General features: G+C 42.9%; 1 protein-coding gene and 1 long non-coding RNA gene across 3 annotated transcripts in view; one reads left to right on the plus strand and one right to left on the minus strand.

Annotated features, from left to right (window-relative positions):
- Positions 1-4,514, plus strand: part of olfm2a (olfactomedin 2a) — a 26,593-nt gene extending 22,079 nt beyond the window's left edge. For both annotated transcript variants that reach the window (XM_049745531.2, XM_049745530.2), the window contains exons 3-6: positions 239-394; positions 1,673-1,892; positions 2,221-2,327; positions 3,545-4,514. In XM_049745531.2, the coding sequence (XP_049601488.1) occupies positions 239-394; positions 1,673-1,892; positions 2,221-2,327; positions 3,545-4,219 (1,158 nt within the window). In that variant the 3' untranslated portion in view covers positions 4,220-4,514. The remainder of the gene's footprint in view (positions 1-238; positions 395-1,672; positions 1,893-2,220; positions 2,328-3,544) is intronic.
- LOC125983949 (uncharacterized) lies at positions 2,226-20,839 on the minus strand. Its single transcript, XR_007486822.1, has 5 exons — positions 20,750-20,839; positions 19,610-19,680; positions 12,616-12,740; positions 6,578-6,628; positions 2,226-2,343 (listed from the first exon to the last, which is right to left on the minus strand). It is a non-coding gene; the product is annotated as an uncharacterized lncRNA (long non-coding RNA).
- Between the last annotated feature and the right edge of the window lie 818 nt (positions 20,840-21,657).

The raw sequence follows: 21,657 nt of genomic DNA on the forward strand, positions 1-21,657 counted from the left end.
CTCAGCACATCTTAAGAGAATGGCACTAGTGCCAATTATTGATCAGATAAGGATAAGGGACGCTTTTCAAATGTGTTTTACTCACAGGAAAGTTAACGGACTTTCAATTTGAAATGATTTCCTCGCACTGCCGGCATAGAATCCGAGCAGATGCCATCTGGAGTCAAAAATTCTGCACATCGTGCTATAAATAGACATCAGTGTCTAATGAGTTTTTTTTTCTTTGCGCTGTGACTAGGTACAGAATATAAGTCAAACAATGGAGGTGCTGGATTTGCGAACCAACAGAGACCTCCAATATGTGAAGGACACCGAAGGTCTGATGAAAACGGTGGACGGGAGGCTGAAGGTGGCCTCGGACAACCCCCGCAGTCTCAATCCAAAAAGCTTTCAGGTACTTGGCTGCGTGTTGCCACAATTGCTTGGTGTCGTTTCACAGCCAATAAAGTTTTGTATGACTTGAAGCGACACAAACTTAATTTAAAGTTCTGAGCCGCCCTGCTGAATTTTGAAAAGCGGCGACTAGCTTTTGGTGTAACTCTAAGTTTCATGTTGTCGAAGCCTATTTTTCCCCGCGATCTTATTTACCTTGTTCGACGTCAGGCTGCGTTGGAGTCGAGCGTATCCTTCTCGGCATCAATCTCCGGCTTATCTCTTTACAAGCGAATACAAGCGTGCCATCGTCTGGCGGGTTCTTTGTCTTCCTGTCTCTCGCCGGCTCCTAATTCATTCTTCACACTGTTGGGATATGAGATGAAGCATATAATAGTTTGATTAAAGTACGAATGCAAAACGTGCCAGCCCCCCCGGGGATGTGCGTGAATGTCGCTCAACTGTGTTTTATGCATGGCGGACTCGCTAATGTGTGGGGGTGAGCATTAGTTAAGGCCGGGAGGATTAAAAGACGAGCAAAATGTTCCATCTCGGGTTTCTCAATGCAAAACAACAAAGAGGGAGTTGGAAATTATGTGTATTTGACTATATTGACTGATGGCTGCGCTCAGCTGCAAGTTGCGACGGAGGAGATTAACGGGATCTGCTCGGCTAGGAAAGGAGGCTGGAGTGGAGCGGGGGAGGAGGGGGGTGAGATTTATGACGTGACGCCACGGGAGTGAGAGTGGCTCCATCACTAGATTTAAGATAAACCCCAAGAAGAGAGAGATGGGGGGGCAAAGACGCCATCCCCCCGTGGCAAGCATATTTGAGGTCGATTTCCAGGGTGATGTATGGCTTGCATGCTGGGCGGCTCTCCCACTGCTTCCTGCACTCCTACCTTTCCCATACGGAACACCTGATGAGTCACATCTTCTTCAATCAATCAGACGGATGGAGAAAAAGGAAAACGTGTGGGGAGATAGATTGTAGGTGGACGGGAGCGAGGGATGGATGGATGGATGGATGGATGGATGGATGGATGGATGGATGGATGGATGGATGGATGGATGGATGGATGGATGGATGGATGGATGGATGGATGGATGGATGGATGGATGGATGGATGGATGGATGGATGGATGGATGGATGGATGGATGGATGGATGGATGGATGGATGGATGGATGGATGGATGGATGGATGGATGGATGGATGGATGGATGGATGGATGGATGGATGGATGGATGGATGGATGGATGGATGGATGATCTTTTCTCCTCTCTCGGGTGACCATGTAGGATTTGAAAGACAAGGTGGGCGATCTCGTCCGTCGCCTCCCCGTGCTGGAGCAATACAAAGCGGACACCAAGATGATCCTGCACCTGCGCGAGGAGGTGAGGAATCTATCCTTGGTGCTGATGACCATCCAGGAGGAGATGGGCGCTTACGACTACGAGGAACTGCGCCAGAGGGTCTTGCTGTTGGAAACCCGCCTCCACTCTTGCATGCAGAAACTGGGTGTGTACTCGCATGCAAATGAGCGTCGTTCCATGAATTCTTAATCGATCCTTTACACCATTTGTACGCCTATGGGCAATTAGCGTGACCCATGTGAGCGACTGAATGAACATCATAAAGAGATAAATGATCTGCTGTATAACATTAAAACCCTGGTGGCTGTCTCAAATGATGAAAAACATCTATCCATAAAAGCACTCCATCCATTTGGAGTAAAACGAATGGAGAGTTGTCAAAATCCAATTTCAAATGTCTTCCTGCATGTTCCGGCACATATGTACTATTCATTTTCATACGTTCCTGCCTTTATCTTTTCTTTGACCTGCAGGCTGCGGGAAGCTCACCGGCGTCAGTAATCCTATCACGGTCCGTGCGTCGGGGTCCAGGTTCGGCTCCTGGATGACAGATACGATGATCCCCAGCTCTGACAACCGAGTGAGTGTTCTAATCCCTGGAAGAGAGCAAATACAGAAGATGGAGCTGAGCGCAAAGCCAAAGAGGGGATGTGTAAAATGGAAGTTAAGCTAAGACAAGGTGTTTGGTTTCCACAAGTGGAAATTAATGGAAATTTCCGTGAGTTGATAGAAAGGCTTGTTTGTCTTCCGTAAGTGCCACGAAACTGACTGGCGACCAGCCCAGCTCGCCCATATTGGAAGGGGGGCTTGCAGGTGTAAATGAATTCCAAAAAATTAACGAGAAAATCATTCTCATTCACTCCCAATGAAAAATGCCCCCGATTTGAGCTTCATTTCCAGCGGAAATATATCAGAAATGATCGTCTGTGAGCCGATAATCACTAATGGATCCATTTACCTCCTCCCGACGCTGGTTCGCCTCTGCAGCGCCAGCTAATAAATCACTTCATCATCAACAATGGAGGAATAAATGAGTTGTTTGCTCTGGAGTTTTGCAAATGGCCAAGGCAATTAGTCGCGTGTGGACCCTGGACACGGGCGATAATCAAAAGTGTCCTCCAAGTTCGGATTTGAATTTTACTCCGTTTGGAAAAACGATTGTTGAATCATCATCTTCTGCCAAAAAAAATAATAAAAAAATCCTGTAACAAAATGGACATCAAATTAAAGTAGGCTCAGCTACTTCCCCTTGCAGAGCTCCCGGGGCTCGTCTAGCAGGCCGAGGATATTTAACGCGCCATCGTTTTCTGTTTCACACAATCCACCTCGCTTCTCCCAGCGCAACTCTTAGTGCAAGTAAAGTGCCGACTGTTGCACCTAGGGGGGAAGCGGAGGGGGGGCTGCTATTGTAGCAAACCCCTCTTCGCTGTGTTAAGCACAAAATAAACATCTATGTGGAGTGCTGTTTAATTAAATCAATTAAAAGATGAACTTTCTCTCAGTGGAAGCATCGGGAGGGGGCGGCAGACCAACGGGGCCTTGTCAGCGCTCGAGGAAGACAATAGAGCTGCTAAATTGATCGATTTTCTCTAAGTGGCAAAACGGTCGACTGCAAAGCGCGGCGACGTCTTCAGTCCGAATCGATGCACGTTCAGAATGGCAGTCAGGCGTCCGCACGGTCAGCAGACGACGCGTCTTGCTTAAATTCCGGAACCTTGAACCCAGAATTAGTCAAGCGGTGACAAGAAGTTACTCAAAGTCGTATGCAAACGCCGTTGATTGTTTTTCTTGTCGCAGGTTTGGTCCATGGACGGTTACTTCAAGGGGCGTCGGGTTTTGGAGTACCGCACCATGAGTGACTTCATGAAGGGTCAGAACTTTGTGCAGCACTTGCTCCCCCACCCTTGGGCAGGCACCGGCCACGTGGTCTACAACGGCTCGCTGTACTACAACAAATACCAGAGTAACATCATCATCAAGTATCACTTCCGTTCCCGGAGCGTCTTGGTGCAGCGCAGCCTGAGCGGCGCCGGCTACAACAACACCTTCCCTTACTCCTGGGGCGGCTCCTCCGACATCGACCTGATGGCCGACGAGAACGGTCTATGGGCCGTCTACACCACCATCCCCAAAGCCGGGAATATCGTCATCAGCCGCTTAGATCCGCAGAGTCTGGAGGTCCAGCAGACTTGGGACACCGGCTTCCCCAAGCGCAGCGCCGGAGAGTCCTTCATGATCTGCAGCACCCTCTACGTCACCAATTCTCACCTGGCCGGCGCCAAGATCTACTTTGCTTACTATACCAACACGTCCAGCTACGAGTACACGGACATCCCTTTCCACAATCAATACTCCCACATCTCCATGATGGACTACAACCCCAGGGAGAGGGTCCTCTACACCTGGAACAATGGCCATCAGGTGCTCTACAATGTCACACTGTTCCAGGTCATTAAGACTTCTGGAGACTGAGAGCCCGACAGAGGCTGGACTCGTCTAATGCTGTATACAATGTTTTTGGGACTAAAGACTGTGGGCGGGAAGAAGTTCAAGCTGGGTGGGCGGGGCTATTTAAGTGTTACACAGGCCTAGCCTTGTATTTTTTATCAAACCTTCATAGAGTGCTATTATTCACATTGTGAAAAACAAAGCAAGGTCAGCCATGAAACTGGACTAAGCATTTCTCTTTTGTTTTCTTTCTGTGATGAGTAAGCATGGTCCATTTTAATTGTGATGAGAAATAAATATCAGTCTTTAACATTTACAATCTGGTGACTCTTTGTCCTTCAAAATCATTGGTGTAATCCGACGGCAATAAGAAAGAACTTGCTGCTTAGATTTTCTCAAGGTGAACTGCAAATGAAAACAAAGACTAAAAGACTTGTTGCTCCAATATTGCTCACAGTTAGCACCTGTCAGCTCCTGTCAAGCAACCGTCTCATCAAATATGTCCCAAAAAATAATTGAGGAACGCTGCTAACGTTTCACCGCGTGTTGGCTATTTTTTGCTAGCGGCAATAAACCCACATTGGATTATGGTAGCCTGTGTCTCGTAGTGATGTAATTTTTACCCGGATCAATTATTTATAAGACACAGCCTATTCCTGAGCTTCTGAGGAGCCGCTGCATGTAACCATGGCAATCTCATTCATAGCGGATAGCCTTTGCTAAGTTCATGGCTGACATTTAAAGCACAATAGAAGAGCTCAAACAAAGCCCGCCGTCGGATGACCGGTGTAAATAGTGACGGAGATGAAACTAGTACGAAAAACGTGGCCTGCGGTATTTGCGTCAGCCGTGTTATGATTGTACAATAAAGATCAGCGGCGTAAGAAATAGCATCAAGGTAGGCTGCTCGCATTACCCGTTCACAACTTGGGCGAGAGCTACAACGCAGAAGAGTTTATATAGAAGTTCGAAGAACGACTGCACGAATACCACTTTTGTCATCTGGCTTCCTTCTTGGTTCATTTCAATGGAAACACAATTATCTCAGCATGTGCAGCTGGTCCTGGGAGATTCCACTTGCATTCAAATGTGCAGTTGCTTTTCTTCTGTTCATTCACTAGAACGTCATCTCGACAGTCTGATATGCCTGTTCTAGCATCCTATCCGTAATATACGCCAAAATCATTTACAGTACTGCTCAAAAATAAAACAATCAGCTCCCATGGAGTCCCGCAGGGCTCAATTCACAGTCCCTTCTTTATCCAATTTTCTAAATAATTCGATTCTTAATGATCAATAAAACTAGATATCAAAATGGTAGAGTACCTCTTAAATCTCAACTGTGCAAAACCCAGAAATCTTTTATATCTACATTGATGATGACCTCAAACTATATTGCCCAAAGTGTGTTGTGGACTTTTATAGTTCCAAATTTCACGGCTATGTTTAAGATCAAGCCGGAGTGTGCAGATGGAGTAACGGGTCAGAGATGAAGAAGGTAATTTTTCCACCAATTAACTGAGAAGCCGGCTCGTTAATCGACTCTTTAATTGCATTCATGGTGGCGCCTTTTTTTTTTTTTTTGTGCAGAAATAGGACTTATAAACGGATGTCAGGCAAATAGATATGACAGCAAAAGTTATAATATGTCCCTGCTAGTTTTTCCACTCGGCTTCCCTGTTGACTCTCTGGGGGACTTTTGTTTTGTGTGTGGCATCTACTCCAGTCAAGCTGCTGTTCATGCAAGATGCCTCTGCTTGTTTTCCACACTTTGGTGCTATAAATACATACGTGGGTGGGATATGCGGGCTCCATTTTTAATTTCATAACACAGTTGAGGGTAATAAAGAAAGTTTAATGTGGAATATATTTCTCCCATGTTTAAAGTGTTCTTATAGAAAATGCTAATTTTTTTTTATAGATTCTATATTGTTACACTGGCAATTCAACTTGGGAGTGTTTCTTCTTCTTGGCCTATATTGTAGACAGCACGTCCTACGTGGACCACCAAAGTAAAAGTAATTAAAAGAGATGCTTGGACCTGAACCATTTATAAACATTGCAGGCTCCACACATTATACTGCATTAATATGCAAATGGGCAGAAAAGGCTGTGATCACAGCACTGTTATTAAATCAAATTCTCCCCAAAACAAGCGACGGGAGCTGCTGAGGTAGTCAAAGGGATTTTATTCCGTCGCATATTAATGAGTCAGACTCAATTATACGGACGGCCCAGATGACGGGGGCGAATGTCATCTTTTCATACGGCTCAAATGTGTGCATTGTAAATCAGAGTAGAAGTGTAATGAAAACAAATTTGGATCAGAATCTTGAAAAAAAAAATCCCAAGGTTTGACGCAATGTTGTTGTCATCCCCTACCTTCCTTGTTTGGCTCCCCTTGAATGTCTTTTGTTGTCCTCCTGTGCAGGGCTGTAAACACAAAGCACATAATGGTTCTTATTCGCCTGTAATTGTCTTTAATGACGCTTGCCGCTTTGCTGCTAATGCTCTCCGTCGTTTGCCTGTTCCAAGGGTCATTTTACACGCAAACAAGGGCAGAGGAATCTCTCGACGGAGCAAGGAAAGCGTCACTGTGAGTCTTATAAAGGCAGTCAAATCCAAATTGTGTTGGTATCATTTAATCTTTCACGGAATTACAGCACACTTTACACATCGCATTTGTGTTCGCTCTGGGGGCAGGATAATATGGACAGAGGCACATAAAAAAACTGCCATAATAGTAATAGAATTCAATTTTTGTCTGTCTAGATGTTTTGCTACAGCATTTTTGGTCCAGTAGCTTTTTCTAGTGTGAAATTGAGCCACACCAATGTTTATAACTTGCACAAAAGACGTCTTGTGCATTGTAAATGTCAACGTGTTCCCAAGCCGAGTGTGTGTCTCGGCTGATAAGAGTCAGGTCAGAGGAGGTCACCGAGCTCACCGTATTGAGACATCACCGCCGGTCACTTCAATTTCCTTAAGGAGTCGCCGTTCCAAAGCGCAATCGCGACATTTCATATCACAGTCGAAGCCCTATTGGCCTTTTTCTTTTCCATCCAAATCTCATCGAAGGACCTCAGAGGACCCCGGATGACGTCTGAGGCGATGGTTGTCCAAAGCAAGAACATCACGTTGCTCGTTTTTTTTTTTTTTTTTTTGACAGGCAGAGATTAGGCTTCGGCCGATCTCAAGGGGAGACGACGAGCGGGGGTAGGATATCGGGGGTACTTCAGAGACGCCTTTCAAATAGTTCCAGACAAACTGGCGGAGGCGGGCTCAGAAGAGAAGAAACCCAAACGCTCTGCTCGACGCTTCGGAACGTTTTCTCGAGAGACCCTGGAATGCCACATCAAACATCACGCAAGACGCCAAAAAACAGGGTACCAAATAAATAAATGAATAAATAAATACATTTTTAAAAAATAAAATAAAAAAGGAAAAGAATGAATGAATGAATGAATGAATGAATGAATAAATAAATAAATAAATAAATAAATAAATAAATAAATAAAAATCACATCCTGTATGAAGTTTCAAATTCAGATGTTTTCAATGACATATTTTCCTAGGTGGAAAATCCAAATTGTACAGTACAAAAAGTGTTATCACTGCTCAATTCAGGGACATAAAAGTACTTGTGGAATGTGGGGGGGGGGGGGGGGGGGAGTTTAAAAACTGCACCAAAACTTTTTTTGCACACACGCTAGGGAATTATTATTCATACATATAACGCTTGCAAGAGAAACTAAATAACTAAAGACCGAGCGGGGAAAGGTACTTTGTTGAGTCGCAATTATAATTAAAAAGACACCATCACTGCGATATCAAGTTCGCTTTGGCGAGCTGTTTTTCTCTTCATCACGAAAGAAGTTTTGATTCCGCTCTTGAGTTGGATCTCATTAGATGGTGAAGGCGTACCTAATCGAGGGACCAGTGAGAATGCGGCTGGATCAGCATCACTAAACGAGGTCGCTTTTATCAACAAGCGCATCAAATGAGTGCAATCAGTCTTGGACAATGATGTCGTTAATGCTCTCTGAGCCGTTTGACGTTACACACACACACACACACACACACACACACACACACACACACACACACACACACACACACACACACACACACACACACTCTTACTCATACAACACTAGACCCGGGCTAATTATGTGCTTGGCCAATCAATAGTCAGGGGGCCTCTTTGTCAAGTTAGCGCCGCTTCAAGGGACCCTGTACAGTGTGGGCGTCTCTGAACTAGGCCCGTCAAAGCCACGGGGCGGGCGGGAGCTGGTGAGGGAAGCGGAACCAAGCGGCGACGTGTTCATCAAGGCTGTGAAAGGACCAAGATGAAGCAAGCGCCTCTGATGAAATGAGAATTTTGAAGCAAAGCAAAGTATACATTTGAATTGCCTCATGCATAAACTTCCATCTGAGGGCGCAACCTAGGTTCTATTTCTTCAAATAGTGAAAAGGTCAACGCTAACGATGGCAATTCTGCCGCGGCGGGAAATGGAATATCGGGGGATTTATTCGTAACTTTAAATAGGAACAGCGCAGTCGTGAGGAAGCAGACGTGCTATTGTTGTTTCTCCCCCTATGTTCTGTACACTGACCGGACAGTTCATTAGGTACCCCATTAGGCACAATATATAAAAAGCAATCAGATAGATGGATTAATTATTCGGTTTCTTTGTGTGTCTTTGGCATGTGAAGAAATTGACAATAAAGCTGACTTTGACTTTGATAATCATCTGCAGAGCCAGCTCGATTTTCAGGCAGGTGTACCTAATAATCTGTCCGCGGCGAATATAACTCCCGTTGTCAGAATTTCAAACATGTTGCCGCCGCCTGCCTTATTTGCTCTCTAACGTCGTCAGAGGGCAGACCTCCCATCTCGCCGTCAGACGAGGCGGCGAAAGGAACGAGTGGAAATAAAACATCCATCACAAGGAGAGAGAGACGAAGACAGACAGGAAGCGGGCCTTTGTAGCGGGCGCGGCTGTCATTTTTGACGTCCAAACGGCGAGAAAAGTGTCTGTGAGAGAATCCTCGTTGCGCAGCGGGCGAGCCGCTGCTTTTACAATCTCGCAACGTGTCAAACACGCCAACTGATGGCTCCGGCAGTGAGGGCTTCGCACATGTCCTACACGTGCACAACCATGCATGAAGCAACAGCGGGCGGGCATTGTGAATCGTTAAAACACCTTCGTCGTTACGATAAATCTTGGTGCTTGGTGCGAGCTTGTTGTGTCACATCTATGACCGTGTCAGAGGAAGGAGAAGGAAACATCCAAGTATGAGCGATTGAGGTCATCTGCAACCCGGTCCTTGTTTAAGATAGAAGAGGAGTCTTTAAATAAATGTTTAAAAAGATATGACACCGCCGGGACAGGTGTCACAGAAAAATAAGAATCCAATAAAAGGCAGGGAGGATCTATCTATGTTTAATAATGTCATTTTTTATTAACGGAGGGTTATAAACTGCTTTCTCTTCCATAACGAGGTGCCGCGGCCTGACATCTTTAAAGGTTTCAACAAAGAAAATAGATGCCAGAGATTTTTTTTTAATTTTATCGGCATTAAGCGTTTTGCAAGCAAGAGAATCAATCTTTGATCTTTTTTTTTTTTCTCCCAATTGAATACAATTTATTTTATTTTTCAAAGAAATATAGAAGCCTTAAAAAACTTTGTTATTATTCTTCTGTTTTGTCTCTTCTTAGTGAATCAGCTATTTTTAGATCAGACGTGTGGGCTACTCACATCCTTGGGACGAACTAGTACCTGCTGGCATATTTTTTTTTTGGTCACAATGCACATTAATCATCAGAGCAAAAATGCATTCATGTGTATTTTGTCTTCCCTTCACCTTTAAATGCTCACCCCTCTACATATGAAATACTTTTTGCCTATCAAAACAAATCAGCTCTCCGGGTTGTTTTGCCCAAAATGTCGGGTCAAACTGACCCAAGTAGCATTTCAGTCCATTTTTTTTTTTACCCTGCATTTTTTTAGCACCCATCCTATTGTTTATTTGGGGGGGGCTATTATTGGAAGCTGCACACCTCCTGCTACCCCCCCCCCCCCCCCCCCCAACCAGAACTAAGGCATAACGTAGCTCTCTAATTATAGAATTCATTACAAGTCGGCTTTGTCCCACTTTCCTTTTTCCGCTTCCTACATGGACGGCGGCATGGCGGGAAGTCGGAAGCGGAGGAGCAGATGTTAGCGTGCATGTGCAATCTGCGCCTTGTCGTGTAATTAACCCCCCTGCCGTCATGTTGACATCATGCCTGTCAGACGAGTACGAAGGGGAGGGGGGGGGGGGGGGGGGGTGCTGCTTCACAACAATAATTGTAATTCCATGAGAGGGATTACGACATAACAATAGAAGAATGCGGCCTAGTTAGCTACGCAGCAGCTGAGTTGGGGAGGGGTGGGAGTGTGTCATTTATTTTGACTTTTTTTTTTTTGTATTGGGTGACTCAATCGGTGCTTTGGCCACGTTAACTCGGGACACGCTGGAAATCCAAAGGTTAGGACTTGAGATTTATTCATGACTTGCACAGATGTGACCCGACGCAGTCAGGTGCACAGTAATTGGCCCGGATAGCTGGAAGAATGTATACACTTTGAAGCTGCTTGTTGATGCAATTAAAGCCTCGCCCCATTTAACATGAAAAATAGATGCGGAACACCGACCGTGTTCCCTGGAGCCCCCCGGAGATTTAAAAAAAACACACACAACAGCAACAGAGCCAAATATCATCTTGAAATAAGACGAAATTCTTTATGGCTAGCATGAGAAGGCTTAAACTAGGGGGGGGGTGTCTAGGCCCACCTATGCATCCAGTTTTATATGGAACCAAAGAGTACCCCTGTGGCCAACCCACACTCATGCAAATTATATTGTATTGCAGATGAACGAGGGAGTCATAAAAGAAAGAAATAAGAGTTTTATCATTCTAATGGTCTGCACTGGCCAGGAATGAAGACACCTGAGCAAACTTCACAACGCTCAGGTTCATGACCGCACTAGAAAAAAAATGGACAAACAGAACCTCTCAAATGTGTTTTAAAAAGCCTGGAAGAAAAGAAAAATCAGCAGTGAGAATCATGTGGACCAACATGATGAGCTCTGGATGAAAGGATTTGTGCTCTGCCAAGCTTCTGCTGCGACCAGCTTTGTCCTGCAGGGACCCTGAGCCAGTCGACTCATTGTGGATGTTGGCAAAAATAAGGAGGGGGGGGGGCTCAAAAACCTGCAAATGTGTCTCTCTGTGTGATATTCATGTTTCAGAGGGGGAATTGGAGAATGAAGCTGAAACCCTGCCAAAAAATGCTGACTCGTGCAAAGCGTCCAATTACTGCCCTGGAATTCCTGGAAGCGCCACTCGGTAATCAAACTGTTGTTTGAGGCTTTTTTGTTGTTGTTGTTGTTCAAAAAGAAACATGCTGTGTAATTGTTGGCGTGACAAAAGAGTTTGTTCTGTTTGATTCATTAGCGGTTTCGTTTGTGTTGACTTTGAAGGGTGACAGCGCTCAGATAGTTAAGATAAAAAGAAAAAAAATGAAATAAAAAAAGGGATGCAAAGGATTTAAAAGAAAGACCTGGAGGATGTAAGAGGTAAGGGAGGGGTGGGGATGGGGAGCTTCTTCCATTAAGTGACACAGTAGCTGCGAGGGATGCAAACAAATCTGCAAACGAGCACTTCCAAATGTCAATTTGAAATCGCTCGGAGCAACACGCAGGAAGAACAAGCGGCGTAAAGTGTGCCGTCGCTCGTGCGAGTGTTGGGGAAGGAACACATTTCACCAGTCATGTTTTTTTTATTTTTTTTAAGGAATTTTTAAGTTGTATTAAGGCATCACTTAGACAAAAAAAATGGCAATATAACTTTATTAGGCAAGTCTGAGCATAGAGGGGAAAAAAAAACGCCATTATTTTTTTTGTCTGCGGTTTAATCATCAATTTTGTAGGCAATATTGTGTGACTTGCAGAGATTGCGCAACTTTTCTCACTTCATGTCTCCACTAAAAATTTTTCCAGGCATATTTAATATTCATTCTAATATTCCCTACTTAGGCTAATATTGTGGCTTGTGCCGTTACATATGATTTTTTTTTATTAAAAAATAAAAGTTCAAGGTGAGGCAAACAGTACTCCGCCTCATTTATTTCTCATGTGAGTGATGGGAAGGGGCAAATTTTAGTCATCATATTTTTGGCTTATAGTTTTTAGAGATTTATAAAGGAGTTTTAGAACCTCTCTTGAAAGACTCTTCCTAGCAACAAGTGGGAGAACCAGAATAATTTTCTTCCTTTAGCAAATATTTATAGGACATGTTTTAAACATTTATTTGTGTTATTGAATTACTTTGCAGTTGCAAATTGTAAAGCCAAAAAACAATTGAACTTACCTTTAGCCAAGCTTTTCCCTCATCTGTCTGTATTTAATTGCTTCTTGGACTTTGGTGTTTACTGCCCCTCCCCAAGGAGCTTTTGGGTTGTTCGCCGACGAGGTGGAGGAGTCGACTTAACGGCCCTTGCAAAAAAGAGGACAACAAGCATTCAGACAGCAGGTGGGCGAATCGAACATCTACTCAATAAACACCATCCACAAAGCAGCACTTCAAGGCAGATCTGAGACTTTTTTTTACCTTCAGGGCCACCGTAGGGGAAATAAGTCTCCATAGTATTAGATGCTTATTATGTATGACTGTCTTCAAATCCATTTCCTCCATTTGCAGTAATATTCTTTGACTTTGTTGTGACTCCCCCCCCCCCACACACATTCCATTAGCCTTTCATCTGTGGCTCAATAGGCTGAAAAATGTTCTGATTAATTAATGACCTTGAATGATCTATTCTAAATTCAGCCAACATTACGCTTTCGCAAAGATGACCATCACAAGAAGAAGCGTAAAAGCAAGATCTTTGAAAAATGGTCATCAAGATGCAGCTCAAGTAAACATGAAAATTGCTTCTTTTTTTTTTTTTAAAGAAAAAGTGAAGACCAAAGTAAGAATTTGCATATGCTGAGTTTTAGATTAATTTATGGAAGAATCAGGAGCTACTTTTGTGCAACGAAGATGTTTAATTAATATCGAGATGTTATGTCTTTTTTTTTTTTTATGCTACAGTAACTTGAATCATTTTAGTTGGACTGCACTTCGACTGCAGCCCCCTTGGGCTCATACTATACTACATTAGCAACAGTGGCGTCACCATGGCAACCAGTCAGCTGGGAGGAAGATGCATTACCATGGGAGCAGAAAACGGAATATGCAAAGTAGCCGTAGACGAAATAGTATATGAATAATGAAGGCAAAAAATGTACAAGGGTCAGGGTTAAAGCATGTGTTTATTTTTTCATCATCCCAATGGAACAAAAAATGGAATGGTCACTTTTATTCTCAGTGTGCTACGCTTGCATAGCATGAGTGAAGAGTCAAGTTTTAGTGGTATTAAATCAAGGCCATGACAATCTTTTTAAAACTTTTTTTCCCACCACTACGGTGACTTATAACCTGTACAACTCAATTAGAAGAAAAAACTTTTCAAAATGGTAAGAGAAAACAACTGAGACGTAGTTGCATAAGTGTGCACACCTTCTTATAACTGTGGCCAAGAGTGGCTAGGTTCAAAATTTGCCACTCATATTCATTTAATCATTTTAACACACACAAGCGTTTAAACACGGGTGTGTAGACTTTTTATACCCACTGTATTCTCTCCGCTTTATAGGAAGAGCGACTATTAATAGAGTTTTATTGCATCATCTCTTAATTTGGCTGTATTTCTTCCAGTAGACCTCAGAGGTGCTCAACATTCTGCGCTACAACATTTACTACGACAGCGGAGAACTCTAAATTCGGATTTGCCTGTAAAAATGTGCTACTACGAGCAAGCAAGAGGTGAATTAATGCTAATAGACGTGCGAGGGATACGATGGACGTCTTTGCAAACATAAACGGATCGTAACCTTTAGCATCCTGGTGGTAATTAAAAGATCAAACAGCAAGGGAGGCTTTCCATCTTTGGTGACGCCACCGCTGCGCCAGCATTATACGCAGATGGAGATATTTACATATTTATTTGTGCACGCACACTTGCATGTAGCGCAGCTCGTGTGTGCGCCGCGCTCCCCAGCAGGGACTTTACCTCCACTCGGCTTATTGTGGTGATTTGTCAAGGCAAGCTGGTGAGAGTCGTAGCGCAAGTTAATCAAATATATGAATGAAGACAAATGGAAAGGCTTGGAAATAAACACAAAAAACAACCTTGTATAAATCAGAGTTGACCCCTAGGTAGTAGGGGTGACCAATTAATCGACTTTAAATCGACATTATAATGGAATGCATTTTTTTATATATACCAAGGGAGCACCTATTTGTCAATTAAAACATGAGTCTATCTTTAAAGGTAAAATTTTCCTGCCAACAAACACCCAAATATAAATTTGGAGGGCCTCATTCATTATGAATCATGTAGCGAAAACAACAACAACTTTAGCACGCACTCGGCTAACAAACCGCACGCGATGCCGCTCGCCGTCCCGGACGCATCTTTTCTCGGAAAATGTGAAAGCTCGCCAGATGAAAGCGCCGCAGCTGTTGCCGCGCGCAAACAAACGAGCGACATGAATATTTATACGGACGCGTTCACTCGCAGGAGCTCTTTGCTCAGTCGACTTCTCATCCTCACAGGCTACTTCATCGAAGCCCTACTATAAATTGTCACCAGTCCGAAACCTCAAAACCATAAGTCCTATAATAGTGGAAACCATGCTGCCATTTTTTTTCTACAAAGTAGAATCTGTTCATATGCCTCGGTGCAGCTGTTTTGGTTAGCAACAGAGATCGAATGGGCAGTAAATTTGTAACGTCACCGAAAATGTAGGTTAGGTAGAGTCGCATTTGTGAAACTTCACAGCGAGCCATCTAAGCTGCGACAAAATTTCAAGAAAAAAAAACTCAGCAAGGCAAATTGGAGTGTTGGACGAAAGCTGCCGAGCGGGGCCCCCTCGCTGAGCGGCAAATTGCTCCCCTCCCCTCCCCTTGGCCTCTCCTCTGCACTAGACTAGCTTGCGCTAACACGACCGCAGCCATTCATCAATTACCGGCCGCCTCAGCGGAGATTCCGCCGGCTTTACGACGCTAAATGAGAGCGGCGCTTATAGACGCCGAAGATTGCGCGGCGACCAAGAGGCTGTTGACAGATACTCAAACGGAGCCAGCAAATGCTCACGTTGTCCTTTTGCTGCCCTTGTTGTCGACATTTTCAGCAGCACAAGCAGTTTGTGTTGTGTAATAAGTGTGGCGCAGCATTGTGTTCCACTTGGTCCCAGAAGCAACTTAGTTCTGGGCAGTCGTCCATTAGAGATAAAGAGCAGTGAGACCACAGTTGCCGGGTTTTTTTGTTTTTTTTTTTGCCCTCGTTTTTTGGTGCACAGAAAAGCAGCAGGCTTACTTGTTAGCTACACTGCGTAGTGAACCCCCGCCGAGTTGTGGTTCGCAACAAACAAACTCACTTAATTGGAAGCTTTCCAAAATTCTCGAAAATGTCCACCAGGTGGCACCAAAGCGCTGGCTAATAGGAAAGTAGTTATTTTAGTTCTGCTGGGGTTCGATGAGGTTCTCCTGAAAAGCCTTTTGCAAACTGTTCAGTTATTCTGGTGAGAGGAAATTGGGAAATTTAATTTTATTGTTTTAAATTAGAGCACTAATGTCTTTTGGAGCTCTGTGGTGTGTTGGTGGCTACCAGGCAGAAGCAGCTTCTCGAATTTGCAATTCCATCGATTTGTATATTCAGAAGTCTTGGAAAGTTATGTGCTTGGGAGTAACACCAAAGCCACAGCATGCAAAGACGAGAGTTCACTTTTAACCCACGCAGAGAAAAACAGATCTTTTATCATCTTGTTTTTACTGGAAATTGTTGTCGAGTTGGAGCTCTCCTAGTCGAACAAAGGTCGACAAAACTAAATGCTTGTTACAATGTTTCATTGGTACATTTTTAAACTAGCGATTTATTATCCCCCGTCACACACACACACAGAAAAAAAATACTTACATGGCTTTGATTTGACAGATGCGAAATATATAAACTGTATTTTTGATGGATCGTTATTCTTCCACAGGTGCTCCTATTATATTTTTGTGAGTCGCAAAAAATTACCTAGCCAGAGAAAAAAAATCTTATCCTTTATAATGTATCAGACTTTGCTGTCAGCTTTTATCCAATTTGAATGAACTGTGCACTAAATTGTAGCCATTCAGTTCTTGACTTTGCAGGTGACAAATGTCCTAAGTCTTGGTGAAGGTCTTCTCATTGCTCTGTGTTTTATTTTGCAGTATGGATTTGCTAACATTAGCTCTGTAAGTTATTTATTTAAAAAAAAAAAAAAAAAAGCAAGCTACTGTCACTGTGACCTAAAAGTTCGCCTGTATTTAGCCAACAACAAGCAGTTAATCTTAGCAGGTAGAATTAAAAAATGTATTACTCTGTAACATTCTATTCGCGCAAGCTAACGATAACTTTAGCTCAACACATCGTCATGTGACACCCATTAAACAAATTACTTGTTCTGTTGATTTAAATACTCTTACTTAAATAATCTTCATTAACATGTAATGGTTTGAAAAAAAAAATGTTTGGAAGCTTCAAGAAACCATTCTTGTGTAAGCTAATGTTGTCATTGCCAGATCAGCTACCAGTTAGCCTAGCTTATTTAATTTCTTCTTTGACAAATACTAGGTAGGCAGTCTAGATGGGTCAGTCTTTGGACTACAACAGGCCTCTGGTTCAGGGTGGGAGACTCGGGAGTGTCGGTGGAAATATATTATATGTTATGTTGGTTATTATGCGTCAATTTTTCGTTGTCACATGTCAGGTGCTGTCATTTTAAAAAGCAATCAAGATGTTAAAAATCAATTATCCGCTCAAATCCTAATTTAAGACCACTACACGTAGCAGTACCAAGGTGGGCTGGTCTCACCTTGTGTCTGTATGTTCCGGGTCAAGCAGTCCCCTTAAATTGTCTGGATGACGGCGCGGGACGCCGACTCTATACTCTAATTTGTCCGACCTGTTCCCGTTTAAGAGATTCAGAGTGGTTCGGCAGAGGGTGGATGCGCTCCAAGGGCTGACATTTAATCCATGCCAATTTATCACCACCGCGGCCCACCCGAGTGGTCGGACAAGGCGGCGGCCTGCCTCGGGGGAGGAGCCTATGGCAGGGGGCGCAATGCAAATGGCTTTATTTTAGCGGCTATGTATGTAAATGAGGGCGATGCTTGGAGGTGGGAGAAATTCTCGATCGAGATGCTAAAAACAGCGGCGGTTCATAAAGGAAGCCAATTTTTGTTGTTGTTGTGCACCCTTTTATGGCCACGTGGAGGCGGGCCAAGATTGCGGCCATGCAGAGATGTAGCGATGAATCTCCTTGGCAGCCGAGAGAGGGTGAAGAACATTGCAAAGTTTTTGGAGTGTTTTATTACCATATTTTCTACATTGATGATATGGAATCGTTATCTGTCTTTGTTGTGGAGCTACAAGGCCGTGATAGTGGAGCTTTTTTTGAGAAACAAGCGAAGAAGATACTTTCAGGGCTGAACCTGTCAGGAGTAGATTTTTTTTTTTCTTCCTAAAATCACCTCCCGCTCTCATCTGCCGCCGTCATAAAAAACACAGATGGTATTATTTTCTGTCAGTTTCTCTCCTCTTGGTGTGCATCACCCAGATTGATTTTGCCTTAATTCACTGCAGGCGGATGATCAAATATATGTTCCGGAGAGGTGCCACGTCGGCGGATTACGAGGGTAGAATACAAAAGCTTCCTTTAGATGATAGTCATGTTGCCGTGCTCCTTAGTTTTTCATAATATTAATAATAAAACAAAGATAATTGTGCAAATATTTTGGTCGCGATGTCGACAAGGCTCCTTGGTGTTAAAAAATAAATAAATAAAAAATCACAACTCAATTTGCCTTTTTCCCTTGGCACTCCTACTGCTAGGACTATCCTCATCCATCCCAGGCTCATCCATCTTCCGAGGTCTCAGGCGCCCGTGACCCATCAGTTCTGCTCAGGCCTCTGAGGGGTCATTCATCAGCAGTCGGCGCTACAACCCGGGGATAGATTTCCTCTCCCCTTTTCTGGGCATCAATCACCGGGGGGGCTCCCGTGCATACTCAAGCAGGCAGCGGTGCCAAGCAATGTCACGGGGAGGCCTACCGGCGACTCGAGAGACGAGTACAACCTGCGCATGACAGCGAGGCGACTGCAAATGTGTCTGGATGGGAAAGACACTGCTTCCGTGTGCGAGGAAAGGAAAAGGTCACATTCGCAGATATGATTCACTTACCAATGTTGAACTGTCGAGAGAAGTCCATAAAGACTTTTTTTGAGGGGGGGGGGGGGCGGTTCGAAACACTTAGCAATGATTAATAATAGAATTATGATTTAATGGAATAATTATAAAAGAACAAAATATAATAAAAATAACAGAATAATAAACTGTCAACTAATGATGGTTTGAACCCGTGGTTAAAATTTTATTTTGGCATGCAACTTTGATTAGTATTATTATATCCAATCAAACACAAACGAAGAAGACTTTCACAAATACAGGAAGTGACGGATGTAATATTAGTCGTGTTTCTCAGAGGATAGAAAATTATGTCGCTGGAGATAATATGGTAGAAAAAATAATAAGTTTAAAAGATTAAAAGAAAAAAAAAAACGAGCATGGCATTTGTTGACTCAGCGGCCGATGTCACCCGCACTTCCCCGCGCGTCAACTTGAGCTGGCGCCACCAATTAAATTCTCTAATTAAATCTCAACTATTATTAGAAACATGCTGGAAGCACGCCGTTGCGGGAGAATTGCACATCTTTGCTCTGCTTCTACTTTTCTCCGGGGCTACCCTTCGGTACCGACGCTGGCTTGGCAAGAAATGCAGCTGCCACAGCCAGAAAATAAAAAGAAAATGAACACTGATCAGTCAGAGACATTCTACAATTGGAAGACTTTCTCACATGCACCAAATTAAAAATATTATTTATATGACTTTTTAAGTAAATTGGATGTAGCATGGAATTCAAACTTATTTTGCCAGATCTTTAAGAAGGGGAAAAAAGCCAATTAGCTTCTATCACCCTCAACTGAGCGACCCAAAACAACCTGAAGCACGACCATCTATTCATTTTCTATGGCACTTGTCCTCATTAGAGTCGCTGGTGAGCTGAAGTTGATCCCAGCTAACTTTGAGTGAGACACTAGGTACATGCTGGACTGATGGCTAGTCAATCACAGGGCACATATAGACAAGCAACCATTCAATGACCACTTTTGGAAAGCTTAGCAAGCCGATATTAGCCACACTAAGTAATCAACAAAGGTGATGAACATACCTTCTACATTCAAGCTTCTTTGTAGATATTCCGCCATGGTTTCAGCAAAGCTCCTCAACCCCAACGTGTGCCTGCGAGAGCATGAGAATGAACGACATATCAGTCACACTTTCGGTCGCTAACTGGTTGTTTTTCCTCGGGTGCGGTGGTTTCTTAAAATTCAAATTAGAAGATAGGGCCAGGGTTGGCTTGTGAGAAGAAAATGTATTTGTGGTTTAGGTCAAACAAATCAATGCATACCAAATAAGGAAACACCAAGTGACAATTTGAACAAAGTATTAAATCATCACACTCTAATCGTGTGTTTGGGTTTCAGGTGTCACTTACCGTTTGTCATTTGGAAATTTACATCCCATATCGCTAGTAATGGAATTGGACAGATACTGCTTTCCAATTAATTCAACAAAATGAATCATGAATATAGTTTAAATCTGTATTTAAACACACTGCTTATAAACATCCCTCAGTAAATGATTAATGAGCAGAGGGTCCACCTCAACATTGCAACACATTCATCCATAACTCTGCGACATTTTGATGGAGGAGCTGCTCCCCTCAACTACCTTCATCAACAAAATATGAGAGGAGCAATGACCGCTCTTGTAACTTAGTAAAGAACTGGCATAAATGTCGAGTGTAATCGATACCCACTTGTTTTATTGGCCCCCGTACACTTGAATGATGAAACTCTTTTTGGTTTTTAAAGATGTTGTGTAAGCATAATTATAATCATTAGAGGTAACTCGAGGGGATAGTTTCAAAACAACACAGATGGTGACTCACGTTATGCAAATTAAGAGCATTTGAGGACACTACTTAATGTTGTTTAGGATATAAAATACAAATTAACAGGTGTGGACTTTTTGTGTATTTATTAGGCGCAATACAATTGCTTTTTTGTGGCCATATTGGTTTGGAAATTGATATTGAACACAATTTGTAACTCCAAATGTGAACCAAAAGCTGCTGTTGGCAAAATAAAGCAATTTAAAACAAACCGGTGTTTTAACACCCAAAATGGCCGCCTACTCTAATCTGGTATTCGTAATGAGAAATAAAATCGAGTACAAACACACAAACTAGTTATGTGCCTGTATTATATAGGCTGTATCATGTTAGAGGGTGAAAAGTGTCACGTACCTGACTGAACAAGAGCAAAACACGGCAAATAGAGATGGCGAAGTCTTTTTAAAAACATTTTTTAGCCATGATTGGAAAAAAAAAAAAAAACACCTTGTGCTGCATTCAGGACAACTGGGAAATTAAAACGTCCTAAAATTGGGTTTCAGTCAATCAAAAAAAAAACGATCTTGTGACTCAGGGGAGTAAATAAATATATCCACACCAGTTTATTACAAATAAATACCGATAAATATAAGTAGATTGTCCTTTAGAACCTTTGTGTAAGAGTAAATTTAATGAACAACTATTATGCTCCTTGAGGTACGTTTTTATCATCATTAGAGGTTATTTCCAAGAAAAACATCTTGACATAATGCTGCTTTTACAGAACCCAAAACGGTCCAGTTTAAGTGCAATTTGGCCATTCCCATCTTCTAATTGAAAAGAAACCAAGGCAACGCCAATGCATCAATGAATGGCCGCAGAAAGTCCAACAGATTTTTGCAGCCACAACCCCAGGAATGAAAATGAGGCATTTGTCAGGCTTCGGGACGATTATTTGTACATTTACAAGAGAGTAATCAAAAAGCCTTATCGTTTATTCATTACTTTTATTGTACGATTCACAAAGTGTCTGAACAACAGCTACGCAAACTCTCAACTTGAAATATTTAATTATTCAGTATTTTTCACTCCGACTTGGCCTCGTAAAATTGTTTAATGTTGTGGCTTGGAGGAGGGAGGAAGAAATATGCTACAAGACCACCAGAGCTTCTGAAAAAGTTAACCTCTGTGGATATATCCCTTTTTCATTCTTTGGGCAACTGCTTGAGGATGGAATTTTAAATCTTTAAACACCCGTGGTGCAGCAGCCACAGAGATAGAGTAATTGCTTTTTTGTAACAGAAACCACCAAGTCTGTTTAT

Source organism: Syngnathus scovelli, chromosome 16 (genome assembly GCF_024217435.2).
Source record: "Syngnathus scovelli strain Florida chromosome 16, RoL_Ssco_1.2, whole genome shotgun sequence".
Lineage (NCBI taxonomy): Eukaryota > Metazoa > Chordata > Actinopteri > Syngnathiformes > Syngnathidae > Syngnathus > Syngnathus scovelli.